The following is a 22,433-nucleotide window of genomic DNA, read 5'->3' on the forward strand; positions in this document are numbered from 1 at the left end:
TTTAAGCATCAAAAGATTTTTTTAGAGGTACCTTTGTGATTTTTTTCTATCGAGTAAAATAAGTTGTATTGTGTTTTCAACTCACTATGTAGCTAGTATATATCCTGAAGAATATCATATATTTATCTGAGATTTTTTACTGCTGTTAATCATATACTTTAAAGCATTATAATTTAGCAGCAAACTCGCGTTTAGCTCTACTAGTCGCCTTAACAAGATACTCCGGTGACATACATTTCGCGTGTTTTTTTTGTACAAGTCGCTCGCTTCGTATTGTGAGAGGATTGCGACTTGCCGGAGTAATTGAAGACCTGATTTTACTTAGACGTTACGAGTTCAAGGTCGTTGTTACAGCTTCAAGGTGTTCAGAAGTAGATCATATTACTACCTTAAATCCTGAAAAAATATGTTTTTTTTTGTATATGAGATCTTAATAAGATCACGATAGATACGATTCATAAGGTGTATGTAGTCATCTGAGTATTTTAATTCGTGAGACTTGAAAACACTTAAGGGAAAGACTGATTTTATTATCACTTTGTTTTATATTATGTACTAGTCGTCCGCCCCGGCTTCGCTCGTGGTACATATATCGCAATAAAACGTAGCCTATGACCTTTCTCGGATATCAAAATATCTCCATACCAAATTTCATGTAAATTGGTTCAGTAGTTTAGGCGTGATTGAGTAACAGACAGACAGAGTTACTTTCACATTTATAATATTATATAGTATGGATTGATCAAATTTATTACCACAGGAGGAGGAGCATTCATAAAAATAAGAAGGTTATGAGAAATTATAGAAAATTCAGTAAAACTTAACTACTTATTCTTGACCAAGCACCTAAAGATAAGACTTCTATTGGGTCAGCTAATATATAAAATAAATTCTCCATTAAATATCTTATACAATAGGCTATTTGACAATATAAAAAATAAATTACTTTTTTGTGTAATCCATATATATATAAGGTTTTTGAAACGATTTAAATTAATAAATGATATAAATAATAACTTATTTATTTATAAATCGTCGAGAAAAAACATCATATTTTTTAAAATTGCCACGTGACCGAAAACATCTATGATTGGCCGCATCTGCCATGACGTCACATATGCGTAAATAATTACTTGCTCTGTGGTAACTATCAAGTGATCCCAATTCCCAACGTTTACTCACGTCGTTGCTTAAAATTAAATTTCGCTTTTGGTTTTGTTTCTTGGTGTCTGTAATCAGTTTTGTTCTTTGTGTTACCTATTTTGTTTGTCATGGAACCTAATTTCGAAAAAGCAGACAGTAGAAATCTACCTAAAGTGGACGCTATAATGGTTGGCATGTTTTTTAAAAACAACCCAGATTTTTACGCTCCTGAATTGAGAAATGTGAAAACAGCTACGTAAGTTAATATTTCAATCGTCATTCATTATCTTTTTAGTTAAATGTACAAACATGAATCACAATAGCACAATAATTATGAAGTATACATTTTTTAGGTTATGCCCTTTGTTTTTCATTTCAGCCCTAATAAATAGTTATCTGTGTCAGCCATCCGATTTATAGGATTGACGTGTTTGTATTGATTATTTTCCTTTGCAGGGCTGCAAGAGAATCATATGGAGATGATGCAATTGGATATGTCCAACTGCGTCGTGAATCTGACCTTTGCACAGTTAAATGCAAAATCTGCCCAGAGCATAAGGTGAAGGCCAGTTCCTACAAAGTAGTGATGATAGTGGATGAGAAAAAAAATGAAATTATAAGCTGTCAGTGCACGGACTGTGCTGCTTCAGCTGGTGGTTGTAAGCATGCAGTAGCATTTTTAATGTGGACCCATCGTAGAAGTGAAGAACCTTCTTGCACTGAGGTTGAGTGCTATTGGAAGAAAAGTACTCTTTCAAGAGTAGGCACAAGTGTGAAGTTCATAACATTAGACAAGATGAGCAAAAAACAAGCTTCTCGTTATGAAGAAAGTAAAGATTTGCTAACGGAATTCCTTCATGAAGCTAAAAAGAGAAAAATAACTAACTGTGAACTTCAGAAATATCAACATGATTTCAGGCATGGTGATATGATGCAGTTTTCTATGCATCATTTTCTGATGCAAACTTCTGGGGATGTTAAAAATAATGTTACCAAGTTACTTGAATCATTAGCAGAGCAGCTAGATGAAAAGATTGTGACTTCAATAGAAGTAGCAACTAAGAGCCAGTATAAAAGTCCTCTCTGGTATGAGATGAGATACAGTCGTATTACAGCTTCCAAAGCTTTTGAAGCCAGTCGCTGCCAAACAGCTGATGGATCTTTAGTAGCTGCAGTTATGGGGGCCAAAACGCCTGATACTGCTGCAATGAAAAGAGGCCGAGAGCTAGAATTATCGGTCATAAAAATTGTGCAAAACAAACTGAAGAAGAAATTCAAGCCCTGTGGTGTGTTTCTGTCTACAAAATACCCCATGGTTGCAGCTACTCCAGATGGAATAAGTAAAGATGCAGTTGTTGAAGTAAAATGTCCAACTAGTGAGGAAACGAAACTTAACTACCTCAAAGAAGGACAAGTGATGCAAAAGTATTTCGCTCAAGTACAGATACAAATGTATGTGACAAATAAGAAGAAAGGTTACTTTTGTGTGGCTCATCCTGATTTTGAACAATCAAAAAAAGTAGATATAGTTCTAATAAATTATGATGATGAATATGTTAATGACTTGTTGCAGAATGTGGAAACCTTTTGGAAAGTTAATATTTATCCCATTCTAGTACGTAGCACTTCATATTAATAGGCTATTTAAATTATTAAAATGTTGTTAATTAAAAGTATAAATTATTTCAAGGTCTTTTCATTTATTTAAATTACTAATGATGTTTACATACTGGGTGTAAGAGACAGTGCCCATAATATTGAGAGGATGGTTCTGCTTTGGAGAAATTTTGATGAAACTCACTGTTTTTTATTACTTGATTAATTTATTAAACCAATAAGAAAAGAATCACTGCGAACAGCCAACTAGTGTTTGGAGAAAAAACTATAACATTTCAAAGTTAGAAAGACAGAAATACTTATGCGCTCATAACATAAATAGTACCTACTGATCCGATTTATGAAACTTAACAACTTTCCCCAAGGAACATATGAACAAACATAGAGCAATTTGGAACAAACCTGTGACCAAATTGCACTTCCTAAATTGAAGAAATATAAATTCAGCTGTGACCATATAACACTCATTTTACCTGTGACCAAATTACATAAAGTCATTACTTTTCATTACAGACACTGGGATAGGTGAAACTAAATAAAAGCTTATAATAAAATATACTTAAAATTTTCTTTATTAACTCCAAAAACTAAAGACTTTAATATTGTATAAAATAGCACAGTTATTTTATAAGAGAGTCCTGTATATTTATTAACGCACATGCTATAACAATCACATCATCTAGAATATGCAGAAAATTTAGATTTATTACTGAATGTTGTTTTAACATGTGAAATTCTCTTAAACGCCTTATAACCCTTTCAATGTGAATTCTTAAGCTGGCAATGATTTTAGTTTGACGCACTTCTGCTTTAGATAATTTTGATCCGGATTGTACACTAGGTGGCCTTAACAATTTAATTCCTTTCTCATTCAGGACCTGTTCTACATGCTTAAATCCACGATCAGCTAAAATGAAACTTCCAGGATTTAAACCATCTAAAAAGTCACAATTTTAGTGATATCACTTGCTCTACCCCCAAATCCATGTGAAATATAATTTACCAAGCCATTTGGTGTGCAGGATATTAAATATTTTACAGTGTTACCTTTTTTGTAATCTGACCATGTCAGTGCTTGAAACAAAGCTTTTGATGGTTTTTGAATGTCGATTTCTAAACAATCTATTATACAACTTACATTATGGTAATTGTGTCTAAATGAAATGGGTAAGGTTTTCTTGATTGAATAATTATCTAGTTTAACAATGAAAGGGCGCAAAACACTAGCAATGACTGGGATATTCTTTGTGAATAATTTACTTCCATATGACAACGAGAATCCGAAGTCATCTTCAAGTTCAGAAAAAGTATTATTTAATCTGATTTTTTTTAAACACAACAAAATATGTTCATGTGGTATATTAGTGTGCTTATGAATTAAGTTAACTATGAAGTAAGATTCTTTACTAATTCCAATGTACAGTGTTGGTTTCTTAACAATGTACTGCAAGTTAATCTGCGAAGACTGCAATTTCAGAATATCTTCATTTGTATTTGTAATGCTCGAAGCACTAGTATCTGACAACTTTGATGAAGGTGTGTATGATGACGAATCTTGTTTGGGAGCTTCTGTATACAAAGAAGAGGCATCAGCATCTGATTTATCTTCATCAAAACCAATTCTTTTCTTTATATTAATAACACCAGATTTTGACAGTTTAACATGGAAAGGATGCTGATCAATCTTGAATGGAGAAGTGCTGCTGGAGACAAATGAGTATTTGTAAGGTGAAACAGATGTATCTCTTGTAAAAATTTTAGTCTGCACGGCTTTGCTTCTAAAATGAAGTTTGTAAGAACTATTAAATTGTACTGACTTTTCAGCAATTGTAATTGGATCTGTGGTTGTAGATTTCTCTGATGTTGAAGGTTCTGAAAAGATAAACATTTTTTAATAACTAGCTCTGTGCCTGCAACTCTGCCCGAATATCTAGTCCCCGCTTTTTTTCAGTTAAATGAGTATAGCCATTCTAGAGTTATAGTGTTACCAATGTGACTTCCTTTTATACTTATGTGTATAACTCAAGGCAAATTTCTAAGGTTTTTTTTCTAAGATTATTAAGACATTGTTTACATACCCGTTATTATATCTTCCATCTTTCCTTCATGAGATTTATCCTCAGTGCCAGCTGGCTGACAGATTTCAGCTTCACATTGCTCAATGAGGTTGATTCTTTGCCGTTTTGCAAAGGCAGAACGAGAAGTACCAGGCTCACAAATTCTTTTACAGCGATCTGGCTGGCAATGAAATTTAGAAGGCAAAACTCCATCTACCATTAGTATTTTCTGACTGAAACCCATTTTGTACTTGCAGTAGTTGGCCATGTCTTTTTCAATCTGTAAATAAGCGAGTCATTAACATTAGGTACCAGATGAAATTGTGTCTAGTATAATATATCATATTATATATCATTATCTAACCTCAAGCAGGTAAGTAATGAAATAAAATAAACTGCCTACTAGGTATTCAACACCATACTTACTACTACTTACATCGAAGTGGTCTTCACAAAAAAATATAACTGTTTTAATTGATATATCACTTGGATTTCTGCGAGCTAACTGCAACCACTTTCTACGCATTTTTATATCTTTTGGAGCACATATAAATAGTTTGTCAGGGGTTTTAATAGTTGTATTTCTGCATCCAGGAACTACACACCACTTATAAGAACTCATTTTCTTGTTTTTAAGCAGATTAACTTAACATAAACTTTAATTATAACAAAAACGAACATGGAGTACTAGGAGCAAGTTGATGTTTACGCCGCTGTGACGTCACCATGGTCGCGAGCCGCCATATTCTTCAAAATTGTGTTTTGGCGGCATATTTGAATATCATGTTTTTATTTTCCATTTTCTCAATGAATAACTACAAAAAATTAAGAAATATGTGTTTTGTGTGCTCTATAAACGTATCTTAATGATTTGAGACAGTTTTCAAAACCTTGTCAAATAGCCTATTTGAAAGATTACAATTTCATGATCGAATAAAATTAATAGATATCATTCTGTAGACAATGGTTGACCTCTAAAGAAATAATCTGCAATCGCTTACAAACTATAGTTTATTACTTTAGTTTTAACTGCACCTTTTTACGATCGAAATAAATATTGTAAATTGTACATTTTAATTCGACTTTTATAATTCAATTTTTTTATGGTTCAATACAATTCATGCAAGTATTTCTTTTGTTTATTACCTCTACTATTGCTGTAGAAAAAAGATAGTCACTTGAGTAAAAAAAATATGATTTTAAAGTTTTCTTTTAACTAGATTGCGTGACCTCTTTGATGTCTCGTCTCACTAATACTTTTTTAATCGTTATTAAAGCAAAAATGTTTTATTCGGGTAAAAATTGATGAATTTCCTATTCTCGTAGTAAAAGTGACGTCAGATATTTTTAAAGAGTACTTTAATAATTCTGACCTGCAAGGTTCATAACACATAAGAAAACATGAATTACTAAAGCGAGAAATTGATCTGTGTGGGCGTCGTATACTTTTTTATTTGGGTTTCCACTGAAGTTTACAATGAAGTTAATACCCCCGTGCTCAGAAGTACGTAGGTGTTTGTTTTTAATCTGTATCAATCATTCACAATCTTTTCAAATAAACTGGGCTGATTTCTTTTAAAAACACGTACAGTAAATAATGCGCAATTGTTCTCGAGAGGTCTTAGAAAACCCTTCAAACTTCAATATAGATTTTGTCACATCTGCTAAGTAATCGTCTTAGTTTAGAAATTAGCTAGTTGAAGAGGCCGTGGGTCGCATCTGCCGCTGAATTGATATCCGTTCAATGGAACAGAGTGGATTAGGTTGGGTCGGATTATAGTAAAATGCTCGAAGAATATTCCAGAACCGTGGGCGTTGGGCAGTGGGCTCAGGAATGAAGATGAATGGTTAAATTACTTGGATATTTTATTGGTAAATTAGAGTCTGGATGTTCTGCTGCTTACATTGTTTTGGAATAAATGTTTCATGAAGTGTCTACTTAATATTTAAGCCATTGATGTTAAGTTATGATTAGGGGTATATTATACTTCTATCGTATGAAACAAAATAAACTTTAGAAAATTAAATTTTGAATTAAAGTTGATAGACTTGAAAAAGTGAACTTCATACGGGAAGAAGTATCTACGGTGAAATGGGCACTATAATTCAATTATATACAGAATTTAGATCAACAAATTGCCTATTCAAGGACGCTGTTCAATGTTAATGCATAGCGTGTATTTGCAAGTGACAATTTGTATCAAATATTTAACATGTAAGTAATTGTAAAATAGCAATTTCAATACAAGTATTCGCTATTGGCTGTTAGCCAGCCGCCATGTCACGGAGCCGTTTATCTGTACTAATGGTTTGAAACACAGTTATGACACTTCATTTACAATATTACCAACATGACGCGACTCCAATGTATGTTTTTACGGAATCAAGTAATTTATATGCAACGAAAATCTGCGGTGATTTATTTACTTTACAATAAATTAAGGCAATCCAGCGGAACTGAATATCGAATAATGTTTAAATCTGTCGCTTATCGTAATGAATATACCTTTAATAATTATAATTATAATTGGACTGTTTAACAATTTATTGCAGATTATATTAACGTATTTTTGTTGAGTAATGTGTAATTATCCTTTGATAAAATTTAAGCGGATACCTTTCCATTATGCAGCACGAATTGTTAAGCAAGATAATAAAGTTTTAATTTATTATGAAAACAATGCCTTTTATAAAATCTCGTTGTATATAGATAATAGAAGTAGTACCTATTTATTACATCTCATAATTTCATTCTGTTTGCGTAATAATATAAAGTGAAAATTTACCCACACCTCAACTAGCAAACCTCGATAACTTTTATTCATAAAAATTCAGTGGAAGGGAAATCGAAAGTAATAAATTATTTAGTTACCCCATTTGGGACGTATGCCGCAATGAACTTTCCCAAAACCACAATGTTTATAACATCAGCATTGTTCAAATTGAAATCAATACAGTTACAGCTGTCGAAATAGGCAAAATATATGGTCTCTTATCTCATTCATACAATATGTTTTAGATAGAGACGCAGTATGTCAAGCAAGGGTGAATTTAATTTGTTTTTGTTGTTTGGACCAGGTAAGGCCTGGCGCCAAGTATCGCGTGATGTCCCGTTCCCGGTACATAGCCGTATCCCGATATTTTTACACTTAACCGAATATAAACTCTACTACAAATGACATAGGGTTATACATTTAGAAAATTAAATATTAGAATGATAATGCAATCATTATAGTAATGAGTCATTCTTGAAATTATTCTCAGTGATTCATAATTTCGTGGATCAGTTAAGGTATTATAGCTAGTTTCCGAGAAATGTGGACAATTAAAACTTATGTATTATTTTTTACCTTGGCAGCCTTAAGACAGACGAATGGGCTATAAAGTCTGAATTATAAAATTTTACAATTTTTCACGCATGTACCCGTCTACTATCGCAGACATTCTTTTGGACGAAGCGTTCAGAAATCTCTTTAAACTTACTTTGAAAATTTAATAAAAGTATTAAATATAACCGTTAGAAATTATTAGCCTTATTCAATAAGGTAATATGAAGAATTTTATTGACTTGCGACCGTAACTTTTTAATATTTCAGCGGGAAACTTCTAAAAGCCGACTCGCGCTTTTGTGAATATTGAAAAAACTTTGTTAGCAATTTTCATTTTGTGATTGTGTTGCCCCTAGTTTGATTTGTTGTTGCTGGAATATTATTTGGACTTATGTAAATCAAATATATACAGATTGTAATAAAATTTAGTTGTGGAACAAAAATGAAAAATGAGTTTTGGATAGAAATAAATTTCTAAAGAATTTAACTCTGTTGTAATACTTGACTTATCCTGAGTCTTGTTATATTATGTGAATAATAAACTATAGAAGGAACGACAAAATGTTCATACGAGCAGAGCAAAATTAAAATACTATATGCAAACAGTATTTTTCCATGCAATTTATACGATGAAATCACCATCTTCCTGAACGCATAGATGCTTTTAAAACGCTGAACTAAAATATGAAATGATATGTAAAAACTTAACTAACAGTAGGTATCTATTGTGCTTTTGTATTCGTATTTATTCTTAGAATTCTAAACAGTTCAGAATAAATCCAGCATATTTTCTATAGCTCTATTGTCCGTAGCATTGCGACCAATTGTTAAATGAAAATCTTTTTAATTTTTATTTCACAATTGAGCTTACGATAACTCGGAATTGCGATTTATTTAAAATATATTTTTACTAAAAAATATTCACCGAGTTTTATTCAATTTAATTGTCCATTTTTACAATTTAATTGAGGTTTGTTGTTTTTACAGTTAAGCAAAATCCTATGAAAGCTCTGAAATTTAAAGTAATTAGTCGTAAAACACGTTTGTACACAATGGAATTAAAGATGCGTACAAGCTACAAACACAGCAATCGTGTCCATAAGTAGAAGTTATAGGTGTATAAGATGCTTTTCAACCGCGATAAAAGCTTAGAAGACCGGAATTAGGAAGCTATTTTACACCTCCTTGCATAGAAAAGTACTAGGTAGCTTAGCGCATAGGTTATGCAACTATACAAAGAGACATAATACATTTAAGCCTATATATCATATTCTGATAGAATAAAACCATTTGAAGGTACCATAATAAGTATAAATGAAAATTCCTAACATTCCTACATAATCAGAGGGAAGAATTCAAAAACTTTATTTTTAAATAAGAGAAGTATGCCAGACATACTGTCTGAGAATAAAAGGATTTCTATTGTATTAAGCATTCTAATCAATCTTCTATCGTTCAATTAAAAAATTAATTCGGTAAGATATATCACACGCATATTTAGGAGTATATTTTCTACTTATATCGGTAAGACATTGATTTGATGATAATAAAGCCATATTTTGTTTAAAATTGACATTTATGGAAATTCAACTCGATTATCAAACATCTAAAGTTAGATAATTATAACCTAGATAGTCTACTTTTAATTCGTAATAAAACCAAAGAAGCGAATGCCTTATTGGTTAACTTATTGACTTTAATAAATACTTTATAATCCAGCTTTTTTGGTATCTCTATATATATAAAACTCAAAGGTGACTGATCTATCAACGCACAGCCCAAACCACTGGACGTATCGGGCTGAAATTTGGCATGCAGGTAGATGTCATAACGTAGGCGTCCCCTAAGAAAGGATTTCCCGAAATTCTTGCGGGAACGGGGAAAAACGGGGATGCACGTAGAAAGTCGTGGGCGGAAGCTAGTAAATAATATAAGGCAAATGCGTTTTCGATAACCTACATTCAACTGTCATTTAGAAGCCGAAACATTCTTCCAACCCACGTACACGAAAATTGCAAGTAATGTCGAACATTTCACATTGCTACGAAAATTCAGTAAACAATATTGCAAAGAGGAAATGGTGAACGGTAACTGGGTAAACAATGCACATATTGACTTAGACCACATATGAGATCGTGGGCATACGTTCATTTACCTTATTTTAATTTTGGAAATATGATTTGTTTAGCTGTACGTCTAATTAAGGTAGGTACTATCTCTTATGCTTTTGAATACATCGTCGTCGTCGTCATTAGTCTGCTCTGTGCGTATTGTAATGATGTTATATTGTAGTATTAAAGAAAAATAGGTACCTTATGCAGATTTTTTGCAGATTGTAGAGCGGTAAGTTCTAGAACATTTCCTTATAGTAGGGGAGCCCAAGAGGGGATTTTGGGATTAACTCGAGCGCGTCAGATTACTATTAGGGACGGTACCTTAGCTATTCATTAGTACCTCTAGTCAATATGAGCAGTTATGGTTGGTGGGTGCGCTCAGGGGCCCCGCTGGAAAATTTGAATAATCCATAATTCCCTAAGGTTGAGCTCGAATCGTCAGATTAGCGAAATGGGGACTTCTTATATTGTAATTAACCCCCCCAGATATTAATCTGACGCGCTCGAATAATATTACTTTAATTTTTTACCCTTTCTTCATAGCGATTAAATCGCCACTTTAATCGTCAGATTAACGTATACTTTTTTTCAGTGACGTCCTGGAGCATGCAAAATATCAATATCTAACGCGCTTGAGTATTTCCAAGCCATTTTTTTTCTTTTTTAAATTAAAAAAAATCAAAAAACCCTTCCCCACCGCTAAAAGTGAAAACATTATAGGACCTTTTTTTCTCGCTATGGTCTAATCTACCAATTCTAATAGGTTCCCGTGACGCTCGAGTAAATCCACATTTAGCATCCTGGGCTCCCCTACTATTAGAAATTGTTCTTACAATTTCAAATGCATTCTTGTTCCATCACACGCAGTACTACAAAACTACACGTGGATACAATCATCTCTACCGCGGATGTACCGAGTAATAGCACACAATAAATAGGTAATACTTCATAGTTTACAAGTGGAAAGCGGTTGTCGTCCCAAGATCGCGATTCATCATTACAATTTACCGGGCCGTAATATAAAAAGTTCGCGAGGCATGCGACATTCCCCGGCCGTCCAATTACGGCTCTCTCGACAATTTCTCGAGGAATTCACATCAGTGATGTCTGTTTTTTTCCATCATTACGTAACAGGGACCAGCATTATTTACTTTTAGCTAAGCGTTGCTGGAAGCGATAGTCGGTACTCGCTAGTTCTCATACCTCCCTCTGGCGCCATGATGAATTTTTAATATTATTAAACTAACGAACCTGCATTTGATGGAAGTTCCTATCACCTTACTAATTAAATTGTGGTGCTGGAAAGACGTTTGTATAGACTCTTTTTTGTTTGCTAGATTTTTACCGAGAAGCTTTAAGGCTTTTACAGTTATTTTTAAAGATATAATTTTTTATACATCTATTAAGTTACCTACACCCACATTGTTTATCAGCCGTGTACTAAGGTATATTAATTAGACAGATTCTGAGAAATCAAATATTAATTCGAGAGTGCTTTTCGTTGCTCAATTATCAAAAACTCTATATAAAATACTACGAAAATCACCTTATTTCCTTAAAAACAATCTCATTTCAAATTCATCGTGATTATAAAAAATGGCATCTACCTGCACGTTGCTGTGTACGTATATTACTTAAAATTGTATACAAAAAGCAGATTAAGTACTTCGATAATTTAATTTTGAAAACGTTGAATATGCATAATCACCAAGCGTATAGATTCACATAAACCATGTGAGCACAACCTTAGTAACAATTTCAGTGTTGGCAACTAGAGCGCAAACTGTATCTACATATATGTATCTGTATATAACATTTGCTGTGTGTGCGAAAGGTCCATTTTAGTTCGCTGGCCAGTTGTCGGTCTGTAGCGAGTTTACGTAATGTCTGAGGCCACATCTCATACTAATTAATAAGGATTACCGTTAAGGCGCGTTCAGTGCGCTCCAGATAAAACTTTGCGGCAGAACCTAACCGCGCCCTTAAATCATTACAGCCCTTAAATTTAGCCTAATCCTTTGTTCATCTTGCTCTCTGATTGTGAGTTTCGAGATAAAAGATTAGGTGTCGGTCTTACGGTTGTAATTCTGGAAGCTTTTGAGATTATCATTCCCGAAACACTTCCAGAATACTTCAATGATATTTCGCTACTGTATTTCAATTTATTTTGTATTTGGGGCTTTTCGTAAGACGTGTATTGAACGTTGATCATATTAGTTAAACATGGATAAACAAGATTATTGCTTTCTGTATTATAGTTACATAGATGATTATAATGATTTTAAGTATTAAGTTTATGATTGTGTTCTTAAAGGTACATGTCGATAGCGATACGATATTCTTTATCGTCATAATTGCGTTAAAACAAAATCGATTCGAAAATATCGCCATGGGATTTTATCATCGAAAATGACTAACAATATCGCTCGTCTCAAATGAGTCAGACTCGTAAAATTTAACGTTTCTCCCGACTCCAGATAGTGAGGACGGCGAAGAAAAGTGCCTATAAAGAGAATTGATGAACCCATTGCCTTGTCGTTCATAATGTGATCACAGTGATTGCGACTCGCTACAATATTTTCTTTATGTTTCTATACGCATATGATTGTCAGATGTTAAACGTTGTGCAGGTACTTTGTACGAGTATATTGTATGTTTGAAATAATAGTTCAGGATACATCGCCCATTTTTGCAAGTGACTACTATCAAGCTAATTTTCCGTTTGTAGCTTTATTTTGATGAGACGCCCAATAATTTCGTGTACAAAAGTCTCGATTGTGGTAGCTAACAGAGATAACAAGGATAAAAATTTTTGATTTGATGGTTCTCAAATATTTATTACTAACTGAATGAATTTTTTGTTCAATCTCAAGATAAATACCTAAATTATTCGAAAAAATATTTGTCCTACAAAATCTATGGTTTGTTCAAAGAGTCCCCCTTTCCAAAGTGTATCGATAACGAGGTAATCATAAATGATTACTAACAAGCTGATTTTTTTGTTTTCACTTAGGTAGTTAATGTTTATATAATTCAACAGACATATTGTCCTACAAATTGCGTAATAAATATTTGAGAACCATCAAATCAAAAAATTTTATCCTTGTTATCTCTGTTAGCTACCACAATCGAGAGTTTCGTACACGAAATTATTCGGTGTCTCATCAAAATAAAGCTACAAACGGAAAATCAGCTTGATAGTAGTCACTTGCAAAAATGGGCGATGTATCCAACTATAAGTGTTATCATTGATTTTGTTGATTTGGTCCCCGAATAATTTTATGTGAAACTCTGTTTATATTCAATTCGGGAATTCATCTTTGTTACTAATTGAACATGAACGTGTTCACACTATAGCTGAATACTGTAGCTATATGTTTTTTCTTATATTATGTATTTTAAATATATATACATATAAATACACGATTCATTAATTGAAATATCTGATTTGATTGTAGCATTTTCTGTCTATAACGATGGCATTTTATTATTGTTTTCCACGGCTAATTAACCTCACTCAAAATATCTTGGCGTGTCTTCACGGAAGCGAATACCATACCGATTGTTTGTAACACAAAATACATACGTAATTTTCACTCTTAATAACAGTTAAGTAGGTTTATTACTGCGCCCGTATCCCCATTAATAAAGAAAGTTACGGAATGTACACATCCGTAGATAACAGAGGTAGAAAGAGAGAGTACGAAGTTATAGCATTATGAAACTTCGGGTAATCCGGTCACGTACATAATTTTAAACATAAAGTAACAAGCGAAGCAATAACTTGGAACTCCTTGATCGTAATCTTGTTTGTTTTGGTGCGAATCTATGAAAATGACTGCGCATTAGTGCGCGCGTTTTCCTCGTTCAAGTAATTTGTTTAACTATTTTGGAAGTAAATCTTTGTTATAGAGTTAATCGCATGGAGCTATTAGTTCTTCATTATATGTACAAATTAATAAAACGATATGAAGTAGGTACTTACCCGTTTGTATTTGCAACAATATAGATTGATTTGCAATTGTGAAAATACGCAATACCTAATAATGTTTAAAATGTTTGTATTTCTGTGCATCTATCCATCCTTTTGATTCATTTAACTGCTTTAGCGGCGTAATTCTGGTTTGTTTGGAATAAAATAATAATATGTAATTGTTATTTAATTTCACGTGCGTGATGGGAATTAGGGCAAACTGACACGACGATGCGTAAATGATAAGTGTTAATGGCATCATAATGTTATATTAGGTACATATAATAAATACATTATCATCTTCTATATGAGTGTCGACTGTCGGTAGGCTTTTATACCGAAGGTGGCCTACATTTTTGAATTTATTTTTTTATTGTAGGTAGGTAGATGCTATTCGTCATACTACTTCGACAATAATAATGCGACACAAACATGACATATCTATTCGTTTCTTATTTTCGATCAACATACAATGAAGGATTTTAATTGCAGTTAATCTTTTTTTTTTTATAATGAATAGGCAGACGTTTGACCACGATCCCACCTGATGGAAAGCGGCGATGTGGTTTACTTGGATGCACGTCTGCCTAGAAGAAGCCTGTTCACCCTCGCTTTGAAAAGGTCCAGATTGTATTGTGCGGGAAATATGGAGCTAGGGAGAGAGTTCCATTCCTTACCCGTTTTCATTAAGAAAGATGACTCGAAGCGACATGTTCTAATAGGAGGGATATCTACAACAAAAGGATGTATATATGTCATAATCTATTTTATTATTGTCTTAAACATTGATAGAGTCAGGACAAAAGGATAGTTTCTCTACGTTATAAATAGGTATGTATTTGTTAATCCAGTGAATCATAATCCATGTATGAATTCGTTCATCGCCAAAACAACAAAAGGAGAGATTCGATACGACAAAGAGGTGTTAAGTACTGACACGAAAAAGCATTATTAGAGGCGTGTTAATTTCTCTCTAAAAGCTTAGCCAACAGTTACCGTACGTGAGTCATACAAAAGTACAAAACCAACGAGTTAACGCGGTTTCCCGAGATCAATAGAAAATGTAAGTCGCTCAATAAGTTAGTGGCTTAACCAGTTGTGAAACCTGTATTTCCATATTAGATTATCGTAAGCATAATAAATGCAGTACACGCTACATCGCCTTAGATAGAACAGTGATTTAGATAAAATGGGTTTGCTGGCGAGGCGCACGAAGAAAGGAATTTAAAATTACGAAACAAATTCTGCAGGAGGATGTTGTTTAATGCGTTTATTTGTTGGTTAGTTATTGTGTAATTGCTTGCAGTTAAGGTCCTTTGACCTGACTAAATTCTCGATTGGAAATCTGGGACAGAAAGTTTGTATTGGCTAGTATACTGGTAACTGGATTAAAATCCAGATGTGTCGTTACATTTTAAATTCGAACCGTAACACGTGCACAGGTGCACTGCATTTTGCCAAGAAAGAAGGACTGGAACTTTTAGTAAACATTACAAAAGTAAAATTTCTAGGCGGTAGTGAAAATAGTTCCAAAACTCAATGGGTGTTCCAGAAGTTTTCGATTAAATAAACAGACGCTACTTCTTTATACTCATAAGCATAGATTAGGTAATTAGGATATATCAGTGTTATACAGATCTTTATAGTGTTCTAATAAAACCATATAATAAGTATATTGTGACATTTTTATTTCAAGCGTACTTTACGGTTTCGCCCATTATCCGGTCAGCTGATCGATGAGTGTTCCAGTCGTAAAATAGAACATAAAACTCGTATAGCATGGTTCGATTATTGTCTGGGTGCTATGTCTGTATAACTATAACTATTGTGTATTTTATATATTATTGTCTGTGTTTGATGCTTATAAAATAGTATCGACTAAAGGTTGCCTGGAAGAGATTGCTGCTTTAGCGATAAGGCCGCCTTTTTGTACGTGTTTGTTTTGTATGTGTTTTTTCGTATTATTGCCTTGTTTTTGTGCAAATAAATTTTCATTCATTTATTAAATAATATACCCAATTATTAGATTGGAAAATGGTATTTTCCAACAATTGCACTTAAAAATGACGAAACGTTCTATGATGATTATTATATCAGAATTAACCTAGATAGGTGTTAGATAGGTCCTATAATGTGACCACATATTTCATATTTAATTGTATTGAAATCAATTTCTGTGTAAGTTAAATAACAGATAACTCTATTGTAATAGAGTTGTATAAAAACTAAATTCTTGCATAATATTGTAGCGTAAAAATGTGGAATGCAAGGTTCACTATAAACTATTGTCCACAATCCACATCTAAAACATTAGGTTTACAATCAGAGTTAAATGCCCAATGTTAGGGACAAAGATATATACGCAAACAATTTTCAATCTTAACTTTACGAAATACAGTTTAAAATGTATTTTAACCCATTGTGAATAGAATATGTACGATTTAAAGCACGACTGCGACATAATAAACCTATTATGTTATTTTACCTTGTACTTAATTTATGTCATGATTCCGTTAGAATTCGTTGCGATTATTTAAAGAGAATAAGAGTAATTTGAATATCTATTCTTATAATACTATGATTAAATCCCTACTTGAAAAAATTATACTGGGGACAATTTCTCAATTGGTTTGTTTTGTTGTCGAAATTTTTATTTTAAATTTTAATCATTGATAAAAGTGTCAGTAATAACGCAAATATATATTGTACCCAGTAAAGTAGAAAGTATAAATACATTCTACTTTATGAAAAATGTGTACCTATCATCGGAAAATCGTTTGCATTGAAATTATTAGTAATAAGTACTTGTTATTACTTTAGATGTCAAATATATTTTTCCGCCTTTTGATCTTACATCAATATTTATTTACCTATACTAAATTTTCTTGGAAATCGTCTATTGTCAGCAAATATCCTGATGTCAGTAGGATCAACATGAATCAACCCTTATAGTATTCTCAGAAATACACGTAAACAGTTCCAACAATATTATATTTGTTCTTCTATTAATATAAATCAAATAATGATATGTAGGTACATGAAAACATAACAGTCTAAATAACACAGATTTCCAGTAAAGTAATGGTTATCTACGGTATAAAGTGTGCGTCTATATCCGAGTTGGTACAAGTTGTTCGCAATACATTGTGAATCAACTGCTTTCTAATGTCCGGACTAGTGTAAAGCGAACCGCCCACACAAGTCATTATAACGCCACTTCCACACTTACACAATACACTAATGTTAATGCTCTTCTATTATATATAATACCCAGCAATGAACAGTTGTTATAAGCTGACCGTGGAAGAAAATTAAAAACGTCCGCTGCTCCCTTGCGGTTACACTAACTTTAATTAATTTCGAAAATTGAATCGTTCAGAAATCTCCGCCATTTTATTACACTTGTTCCCAAATGTTTAAAATTTCACAGCGACATAACTGTTCTCTTGTGCGCGTTAAATACGAGATGAATCGGTCATAATTTACGAACGCTTAACATAAAGCCGAACTATTCGTACCAAATATTTTATAGCTCGAAAGACGCATTAAAACTCCAAACAAAGATAACGTTACGAAATCGACATTTTTGTTAGAATAATGTGAACAGGTCGCTAGTGCATTTGCATAGAAATTATCTATCGGGCTGGATAACCGACATTCACACAGAATAAATAACTTGGTTGAGTCTCGGGTCAGTAGGAACTGGTACATCGGAGACTCGTTGAGTAAACTGACCGAGCGTTGAGATTTTGAACTGATTCCGAAGAGAATTTAGTGTAGGTACTGTGTCTTTGCTTTAACGGTTAAACGGTATCTGCTTGCTAAACCAAGCTTTCAGTTATTTACGAAACTGTAAAATATGATTTCTATTGGTATTTACTCTGTAGATATCTACCGATTAGGAAATGACATCGTTTAAAGTCCAAAACTTTGTTGGGGACATTTATTATTGATATACATAAATCAAAGAAAATAAAAGGATTTTTCGTAAGTATCGTATTACGTAGCAACCCTATAATCATTCACTTAGTTTTCATTTAAATTATTCAAGGTCTGGGGCCTTTTGTGATTGAATTTCGCAGTGGTTTTGAAAGAGGGATGTCTCCGTCCGTCTATGATTTTTATGAATGGGAATGACGGACCATGCAATCATGAATATGTAAGCATTTTATTGTAGTATGATTTTTACTGTGGCCGCGAACAAAAGTTGTAATGGCATTTTGAATTTTATCTGCACTGTGTGGCTCATATGGCCATAAAAACTATGTTTTGTTAGAGCTATAAAGGAAAATGGTACTATTAAATTTGATAACATTTTTGCCGAATAATGTTCTGTCATTTTATGGATGGAGGATTTTTAAAACAATAGGGTTAATGTTTGTTTGTTTGAGCTTTATTCAAATCCGTTTTATAAATGAAGCTACAATTTGTCTGTATTTATATACTGGTTTTACGTGATGTATTGTAATAAAAATATCAAATAATATTTAGAAACAATTTTCATCTCTACACTAAGCGGATAAAATCGTTGTATTTTTCAAGCAAGATCCCTTTCATGTGATGTATATTTTAAAACGAACAATTATTGTGGTTTGTTTCCAAAAATTCATGTTTAATTACAAAAACGGGATGTTTATTTTAAGCCGGGAAAGCGACTAAGCCGTCAGCTGTAAAAGGAGAGGTTTTTAAAAATAAATTATTTTTAATTTAACCAAGTGTCCTTAACGAATCATTAGGGGCCGGCTCGTGGAATGAAAAGCCTACATTTTTCGCTGTGTAAGCAGTAAAAAGTTCCCCGTATTATGTAAGCTGTAAAATGCTTTGATCATTTAGCAATTATTGTAAGAATAGCTTTTAATTTATCGCATGACGATACGGCTTTAGGGCAGAACCCACAATATTTGGAAGACCCATGTTTCTGTTATTTCAGTAAAAAAAATCCTTTTAAATTTAAATTATTTCAGTTTTGGGTGGATCTGATTTAAAAATATGATTTGATACATGTTTTTGATTTTGTTTTGCATTAATTTCGATGAACTATATTTCGTTTTGGTTTCATTTTGTTACTGTAGAAATTAAAGTCCTTTTCAGCTAGGATGATTTCTGCGACACTTCATTGTGTTCCGAATTACGTATTTTATGTTTAAAAAGCAAAAATAATTTTAATGCATAATATTTTTATTTCCAGGCGGCATTATTACCAAAAATATAAAAATTAAACATCTTAAGCTACTAAAACAAAAACAGTATTGTTTAGTTTAATATAACGAAAAATAAAATAAAATAACACAAAAAAATAATACCTACGCAATTCGTGTACATGAAATCGAACGTTGAAAAATTATAGAGTTGGAAAATCATATAATCGACGCCCATCTTGTGATCGTTTGTCAATCGCGTCAATCGTCTGTACGAGTCCGTCAGCTTTGTATACAAGTTGCATTTTTATATTGATACTTTACGTGGTATTGTGTTATTATTACTAATTGTAATTGTTCACTTTTTGTCGCTGTTGTTTGCTAAGATTCCTTAGTTAATTGTTGGCGAAATACCGAAATAACTGATTTTGGTCCTTTATTCAAATCGATTTCATTTCCATATAAAATATTATCGATTATCGGAAACAATTGATACGATTTCAGTAAAGGCAATCTCTACACGTGTCAACAATCGATGTGTCACAGGCAAGGTCACAGGAATCATCCTTGTTGAAAAGGACTATAATATTGAAATGAAATAATCTGTGGAAATAATGAACATTTGACGTAACAGAAGTAGGCGAAGATGTCATGTGATAGATAAAAAAATACCTTTAGTAAATGAGTCTGAGAATTTTAATTTAACGTGAAATGGTTATTTGATTTTCCAGCCCAATGCATCAATTAAGGTAATTTTATTTATCCGTTTACTATTTAAATCCGAAAATATCCCTTTTCAATATTGTTATAACAAAAAAAATATTTGAAAAAGAACTCTCAACTTTTATTAAAAGAAGTGAGAAAACAGCATTCAGTACTATCCGAATATTGAAAATGAAACTTTTTCATTGAACATAATAACGGCTTTTGCCCTTTGAATTAGAAATCTGAAATTCAATCAACATTATAAAAATATCAGAGAATGTATATTCAATTTAAGATTTGTAATAGGATTCATGTGTACCCTGTAGGACGTAGGTAATCTAGGATAATATTATTATTGCGATTAAAAAAAAATATTAGGTATATCATTTTACTTCAAGGTACATTCACAAATTCCTTATCAAAAAGTATGTAAAATGCTGACGCCCAGACTTTCCTCATGATATCTTTATTAAAATAGAACATATAACATTCCATATTCTGTATTATATTCATACTCATATTTTTCATGACATATTTAGATCCAACCTGTGACCTTAATAAGTATTTCAGAGGATATAAAATTGCAAAGCATGTATCAACACCCACGCGGAGATGTTTCATAAATCAATACAACTGAATAGCTATAACATATTGAGTTATAACGGTGTTAGCAAGGCTACTCGCATGCTAATGCTTATTGCTTATTTCATTCTACATTTTTATAATCCTGCTAGGTAGAGGCGGATTTGCGTGGTATCTGCAAAAAATGTAGTACATATGCTGTTTATGTATACTGTGAGTACATAATATACCTAATTAGAGATAATATAGTCTATGTCTGTGCCAAATTTGATTCAGATGCTTAAGCACACATTATTATATAGTTAGTACGTGTTTTAGAGTGAAAGAGTAACAAATACCTATCCATCTTCAAAGCTTGCACGTTTGTGATTCATAATAATTACCCGACCATATTTGCTGAGTACTTACTTTAGAGGCTCATTTTTGATGAGCTAATGTCTAGAATTTGAAAACCAGTCTCTTATGCAAGATAGATTATAAGCTCTAAGTGCAAACTCAGGCGCTCTTTTTTTCTTTGTCTCGTTTATGAATAGTAGTTTGTTGTCTTTTTAACGGACCAAATTACTATAGGTTTTTGGCTTAAATTTATAATACGTGAGATTTTTTTATAACGATAAAATCCAAGCGAAGTTGCTATTTTATTCAGTCTCTATTATAAAAGAAAATGAGAATACACAGATAACAATACAAATATTCCGAATATTGAAAACTTTCACAGAATAACAAACACCTTCTGTAGTTTCAATTTTTACCAATTTCAGTGTTCCTTTAATTATATCTATACACGATTAGATTATTATAGAAGAATTTTAACGTCTAATATTTCATGGATGTTGTGTGTGTTTTATCATTAGTCAAACTTTTGTATAGAAACTTCACGGTAAGGTTACTAGTTCCGTGTTCAAACAATAGTTCCACTCTGTGGTTCCACTAAAGCATGTATCGATTGTTTTATATGCGGACCAAATTGAATATTTATTCGGAAAATCGTTAATCAAAAGATTTTGTCCGATATGCCCCGTGATTTATAGTAACGATTTTATTATTATTTGCTTATCAATATTCATTGAATTTGAAGGGACGGAATTTCTGTGGATTACGGAAAGTGAGGATTGTTTATTGTGTTTAAATAATAAACGATTAGATACATATTTATGTTTTTTTAGGACAATTTTCACACAAGACACGATCTGATCCCATACTAAGCTTTCGTTTGTGTCATGGAAACCAGATGGCTGATAAACATACATATAATATAATTTTAATGTTATTCATACAAATATTTGCCCTGGGTTGGGAATCGAACCCACGACCTCTGGCTTGGAAGGCAGGGCCACTACCAACCAAGCCAATGCGAACGGGTCAGTCAGTCTAATGATTACCTATTTTGCAATATAAAAATACGGAAACAGTTCAAAAGTTTTAATAGTAAGTAGTAATAATAGAAATTTAATATAGAGATTAGAGGTGTGAAAAGTAAAGTTTTATTCTTTGCTCATTGTTATATATTGTTTACATTGAACCCTGTTTCGTCTAATTGTTAAAGTAAAATGGAAGGAATATTTTGTATAAATTAAAATAGCGACCTATTTAAAAGCGACACCTTGTTAGCGACGTTCAATTAAAAATATTCTCCTTGTTACAACCTTCACAACGTTTCATTTCTCGGATTTTCAATTGATATTTGACTGCTTTTCTTGTGAATATTGTCAAAAGCTGAAAATCATTCCTTCACGAGAAAAGCGTAATAATTGTTGAACATTCAATCAAAATTC

General features: G+C 32.5%; 1 protein-coding gene and 1 pseudogene across 1 annotated transcript; one reads left to right on the top strand and one right to left on the bottom strand.

Moving 5' to 3' along the window:
• Positions 1-965: 965 nt before the first annotated feature.
• LOC123697005 lies at positions 966-2,828 on the top strand. The gene is made up of 2 exons (XM_045643417.1): positions 966-1,399; positions 1,600-2,828. Exons 1-2 carry the CDS (start codon positions 1,272-1,274, stop codon positions 2,777-2,779), a joined length of 1,308 nt encoding a protein of 435 aa, XP_045499373.1. The 5' UTR covers positions 966-1,271; the 3' UTR covers positions 2,780-2,828.
• A 486-nt stretch (positions 2,829-3,314) lies between these two features.
• LOC123697035 lies at positions 3,315-5,715 on the bottom strand (annotated as a pseudogene).
• Positions 5,716-22,433: the final 16,718 nt, after the last annotated feature.

The sequence above is a fragment of the Colias croceus genome, chromosome 13, assembly GCF_905220415.1.
Source record: "Colias croceus chromosome 13, ilColCroc2.1".
Taxonomy (NCBI): Eukaryota; Metazoa; Arthropoda; class Insecta; order Lepidoptera; family Pieridae; genus Colias; species Colias croceus.

Excerpts from the sequence above, each read along its gene's own strand:
- LOC123697005 (XM_045643417.1), top strand. The coding sequence starts at position 1,272 with ATGGAACCTAATTTCGAAAAAGCAGACAGTAGAAATCTACCTAAAGTG. Across the intron at positions 1,400-1,599 it reads AGAAATGTGAAAACAGCTAC|GGCTGCAAGAGAATCATATG; the intron begins GTAAGTTAATAT and ends TTTCCTTTGCAG.